The following is a 6000-nucleotide window of genomic DNA, read 5'->3' as shown; positions in this document are numbered from 1 at the left end:
CCGAAAAGAGGGCTCCGGCCTCCCCGGGGACTGGAACGGCCTCCCCACGCTCCATGCTGCCCCAGGAAGCCTCCCTTCTCCTTTCCACCTTCTCGCGGGGAAAATGACTTTCTCTCCAGCCTCCGCCTTCCCCCTAACGCTGGGCGAGTGAAGAGACCGGCCTCTGGTGACCCAGGCGGGCAGAGGGCGGCGCCCGGACGCCCGCTGGAAACTCCGACTCCACGCGAGGTGCCGCGCGCGCGTGTAACTCACTCGCTGAGAAGAGCCACCTCGGGGAGCGGCTCCACAGACCAGCCCGCGCGCAGGTGCGGAGCCGGCGGAAGAGCGCGGCGCCTCGCTCCTTCCCGCGGGGGATGAAGTCGTGCAGCCCGAGCCTCCCAGCGGCCGAGGCGCGCGTCGGGGCCCTTGCCTCGGCTGCTCTAATTGCCGCGGCCGTTGGCTCGGGCTCGGACGTTTGAAGACGCGGCGCGCCGCAGCAGTGGACAAGCAGCGGACGACGCCACAGAGGGGCCACACAGGACTTCAAACGTGCGCCGGGTGGTGCCGCAGTGGGGCCGGAAAATAAGCTTCCAAGTACGAGACGCTGCAGATGGCGCTGAGCTACATCATGGCCCTGACCCGCCTCCGGCGGAGGCCGAGCGCTTCGGCTCGGAGCGGGACTGGGTGAATCTCCACTGCGAGCACTTCGGCCGCGACCCCTACCTCCCGTTTGCGGGCGCGGAAGCTGCCGGGCGAGAGCGAGCCCTACGGCCAGAGGCTCTTCGGCTTCCCGCCCGAGCCCTTCCAGATGGCCAGTTAGGGCGCGCGGCCCCGCCGGGTGCGGTCCGGGCATCTAGCCCCGGAGCCCGCCCCCCGCTTTCCCGGTGTCTGCAGGGCTTTCGGTGACCGAGGTTGCATTCTTAGCATAAAGTTAGCAGACTTTCAGGTTACTTTATTTTGCATCACTAGGCTATGGACACGATGGTTTTATTGTCTTTCTTCCCCAGTTCTTATCAGTGTTTTGCAGATTTCATAGACGAATCTTGTGAATGGTTTCGATGGCTGTGAAAATAATTCCCCCTCTCCCTTTTTTGGTCTACTTTGAGGGAAAACAATCTTAAGGAAAACGTAGAAGTAAGGGTATACTGCAGCTTTAGTCCTCAGAGAAATAATCACTTCCTTAAACTTTGTCAGTTTGTCCTGTTCGGGTGAAGTTACGGTATCCATTCCTCGTGTATGCTTAAAACACAGCTACCTTCCTATCGTGTGAATGCATTTTGCTTAGTGCATTGTGTGCGCATGCATGAAATAGACTCCTTCCCCCCACCCCAGAGTACATGGCTGTGAATGTTCTGTATTTTTAAAAACTGTGTATACATTATTAAAATATAGATTTTGTAAAATATGGGTAAAAACGTAGGTCTGTTTTTCGTGCCCTGCTGGTTTCCTGATGGCACTAAGGGCCTAATTGGGGGTTAATGATATTGAGTGCTTCCCTGAGCAAAGATGTGGAATATTTAAATCTAATCACACCAATGGTAAATGTGCTGTTTTGTAATACTTCCTAAAACAACAACAACAAAGCCGAGGCGAGTACACATAATTAATGTGAAAGCTTTCTCTGTAATCTTGAAAATAGAGATGTATTTTTCATGTTTTTTAAATGATTAAATTAATTGAAATATTTAGCTTTAACTATTCAGTTCCTCAATATTTTATTTTCCTTATTAAGCCAATTACTATGAATTCCTTACAAATACCCCAATATATATGCATTGTTCCTATGTTTATATATATATATGTATGTGTGTGTGTATATATATATGTATGTATATATACATATATATATATATAAACTATCACTGAGAGAAATTTTAATCAGCACAAGTTGAGCAATAAGAGCTTCACTACCATGAAGGCTAATCAAGATGGGAGCAAAAGAATACAGATGGGAGCAAAAGACTACACATGGCATCTGTTTCAGTTGCTTTTATAAATTTGCCAAATCTTAATGTAAAGAGTGACTTTGTGGTCAACAGCACAGAATGCATTTGGGAGAATGTCTTGCTAATAATTAGAATAAGTAGGATTCTTAAGTTACCTTTGGACCTTGTCACAAGTCAACAAAAATGAGATACCCCCAAACCCTTGTTATGGATTCCAATGCCTAACGTCAGATACAACATCTATTTGCAAAGTATCTACAGAGAGTCTCCATTGAAATGTTTACTTTCTTAGTTATGCTAATTATCAAAACCCATTTGGTCTGTAAGGAATGCGTCTTCCCCAGCACATAAATTTAAACTTACAGAATCACAAGTGTATCCCTAGAAATCCATTGAGAGACTAACGATAAATTTCCCTTCTGATATCTGGTAGGAAGAAACTGAAGAGGTTGAGGACTTTGCTTTGGAACTGCAAATTAGAGAGTAAAATGTTTAACCTCAACGGCTCTTAGAAGACGCTACTGCCCAACAGGCAGCACAGTTCTGGAAGTGAGGATGCCAGCACCCTTTTCTGGTCACACTCCACTCTCAGTGGACGAATGACAAGGCTCCGGGCATCTGCTGCCTCACTATGTGGGAACAGTAGCTTAATTATTTAGACTTAAGAGCCTTCATTAATAACCCCAGTAAATTTGTAGAGTTTGAGAATGAATAAAAGCAGTGTAAAAAAACAAACGAAAATATTGTGTTCACATCCCCCTGCCGGGACTGAATAAATACCTTGTAAAAGAGACCTTTTTCATTTTCTCTCTACAGCTAGAAACAATAAATATTTCTTTTATGGTTATTAACTTAACAGCTGTTTCTTTTTTAAAAAAAATATTTTTTATTGATTTTTCACAGAGAGGAAGGGAGAGGGACAGAGAGCCAGAAACATCGATGAGAGAGAAACATCGATTCAGCCGCCTCCTGCACACTCCCCACTGGGGACGCGCCCGCAACCAAGGCACACGCCCCCGACCGGAATCGAACCCGGGACCCTTCAGTCCACAGGCCGACGCTCTATCCACTGAGCCAAACCAGCCAGGGCTTAACAGCTGTTTCTTAATGAAATTGAACAACTTAATTAAAATGATGGGATTCTAATCCAATGCCTCTCCTTCCCCCATTCCCACTCTCCCAAAGGAATGGGAATGTGTCTATTCAATATTATGCCTTCAGCTGCCTGTTTCTATGTTTTGGAAATCTTTGGAAGTAATTTAGCTCTTACCAAACCCCTAAGCTTTCCACCCAACTTGATGTACTATTTTTTTCCTGGAAGATATTTCAGGGAAATGGAAATGGAAATCAGTGATCAAATCCAATCTTTGATAAAACTCCTCAAACTATGTTGGGAAATCCATCATAGCTTATGGATTAGGAGCTTGGATAAAGCAAGTGTAAAATTTTTTTTGAAGTTAAGATATACATCATAGATTTTAGGTTACCAAGCAACCTAAAAGTTGAAAATCCATGTTCTAATTTCAGGATATTGAAATTAAAAAAAAAATTTTTACCTGGTCTTCCCTTTTTCAGCAAATCAACAAATATTACCAAGCACCCATACCCAGGCTTACTCAAAACCATCCTTGTCCTTGGGTAGGCAGCCAAGAAGGACACACACGGATTAATCAATAAGCAGTCCTAAACAGAATATAGCTGAATGCTTCAACAGTGTCCGTATTACCATCGGTGCCAGATGAGCTCATAAGAGGGGGCATCCTATATTATAAAAGGCTAATATGCAAATAGACCAAACAGCGAAACAACTGGACAACCGGTTGCTATAACGTGGGTTGACCACCAGGGGGCACGTGCAGAACATGGCGGGCATTGGCAGCAGGCGGCAGAGTGTAGAACATGGCAGGTGTTGGCCGCGGTGGTGGGATGGTGGAACAGGTGAGCGGGGGCATCAGACCAAGGCGGGCGCTGGTTGCTGTCATCGGAGTGAGCCTCTGGTGGTTACTGAAAATTCTTTGCTCCTGCACACCGGGGTCCCGCCCGGCACTCGCACCCGCTGCTGGCGCCGGCCTCATCGCTCCGCGCCGTCAGTGGGTGTGAACGGGGCCGGCGCGGTCAGTGCATGGGAGCAGTAGTGCGAGTGGGGCTGCCAGCAGATAGGGGACCGGGGGTCGTGGTGGGAGGGGCCGGGCGGGGGCGCTCAGGATGGGCTGAGACCTGCCCCTGTGCCCACCGCAGCTTTGCGGCCCACAGTTCCTTTCAAGGTGCACAAATTCGTGCTCTGGGCCCCTAGTTAAATAATAAAAGAACATTCCCCCACCCCCCCTCACCTTCCGGGACAGGGTTTGTCGGTTGGACTAGTTACTCTAAGTGGGCTTGCCCTGGGTGCCAGCTGGAGGTTGAAGCCCCAAACCCCAGGGCCAGAAGTCTTGAAGAATCATATACAAATGAAGGGGGCTATCAAAATGGGAAAAGCCGTGGAGGTCTGTGGTTCTCAACTCTGACAGCTCATTAGAATCACATCTCGGGAGTCTTGAAAAAATACCAAACTTGGGGCCCCCAGCTCAAGAACTGATTTAACTGCTCTGAGGTAAGGCCTAGATATTTTTTAAATGCTCCCAGGTGATTTTAACGGGCTCAGGGTTGAGAACCACTTAATTAAACAGTATCTACTACGACACCATTAACCTCATTACCATTCTTTATATTTGTAAATGTTAAAAAGGATTAGGCTTTCTTAATAGCCAATGCAGCCAGTTCCTAAGTCGATGAGGCGCCCTTTATATTAATGAAGATCTAAAATTTCTGCTAGATATGAGCCAGATAGCCTTTGTTTGGGTTGTGATTAATAGAGCTGCAGGATTCAACAATTAAGACTCAGTTCATTTAAATTATACCATAAAAGTGAAGTGCTGCCCAGCCGGTGTGGCTCAGTGGCTGAGCGTCTGAACTAAGAGGCCACCATTTGATTCCCAGTCAGGGAACATGCCTGGGGTTGCAGGCTCAGTCTCCAGTAGGGAGTGTGTAGGAGACAGCCGATAGATGCATCTCTCTCATTGATGTTTCTATCTCTCTCTCCCTCTCTCTCTCTAAAATCAGTAAAAACATATTTAAGAAAGTGAAGTGCTATTTTTGGACTGAATTTGGCTAGACTCTGCTCTATGTTTTCTTTGGGTGTCACTAAAGATATCTCTTTTTACTACTTAGGGGGTGAAAGAAACTTCAAAGTGCATATAAGACCATAAATATATGACCTATCTCCTCAGAATGTATATACCCTCTTCTCTCTGATCATGAATACACTAGTGGATACAAGCTTCAACAACCATTTTATTGATTTAACACAGGACGTTTGGTTTGCTATTTCATACTGGTAGTGTGTCCAAAAAATACCTGAGCTGAAAGAAAACCACTGACAGCAAGAACTTACCCATCTCACATTCTAAGTCAGGGAACAAAAACAAAACAAACCCAACAATTAATTGAGAATAAATAACATTTTATTTAAGGAATAAAGAAACAGTCCATCACATCCTCTAAACTGCTTTTTAAAACATCCATTAAATAACTTTTTAAATTCTTAATTTTCCTTTTCTAGTTACAAAGTTCCCAAACAAAATACAACCCTCAACAAATCTTTGAGAAAGCATGACTAGAAAACAGCAACGGGTTGTCATGGAGATGACGTGGTCTACTGGAATACAGTACCATATATCTTCGGAACACAGACACAGGTGAAGCTCACAAACATTTTGGCTTAAGGGATCATTCCACAGACTGTCTAACATGCATGATGCAGAGGAACAGGAATAAAAGCCAAGATCCATTAATGGTTTTCTAGTAATAAAGGCAAAATATACAGTTTACGTAATTCACTGTGACTACTACATTTCAAAGTGACTGCTCTAATGGTTTTTCCATTAGGATTTCAATAACCAAAAAAGTACCTTAGAAAATAAGTTGACTCAAGCTTCCTAAGATGGAAGCACACCGTATCTGTGAGCTTTCTGGGGCCTTGGGTGTTTTCAAGTGGAAAGAACTCATGCAGGAAGAGAAAGAAGTGTTAAGAGGAGTC

At 45.4% G+C, this 6000-nt stretch overlaps 1 protein-coding gene across 1 annotated transcript; it reads left to right on the top strand.

Annotated features, from left to right (window-relative positions):
- Positions 1-353: 353 nt before the first annotated feature.
- On the top strand, positions 354-1572 carry ATOH7 (atonal bHLH transcription factor 7). The gene is given in 6 exon segments (XM_006109740.3): positions 354-399; positions 402-518; positions 521-557; positions 559-623; positions 626-720; positions 722-1572. Coding segments are annotated over 6 exon segments (438 nt in total). The 3' UTR covers positions 800-1572.
- Positions 1573-6000: the final 4428 nt, after the last annotated feature.

Source organism: Myotis lucifugus, unplaced genomic scaffold (genome assembly GCF_000147115.1).
Source record: "Myotis lucifugus unplaced genomic scaffold, Myoluc2.0 scaffold_62, whole genome shotgun sequence".
In the NCBI taxonomy this organism is placed as follows: Eukaryota; Metazoa; Chordata; class Mammalia; order Chiroptera; family Vespertilionidae; genus Myotis; species Myotis lucifugus.
Note: the sequence above shows the minus strand (reverse complement) of the source record. Positions and strands in the feature narration are given on the sequence as shown.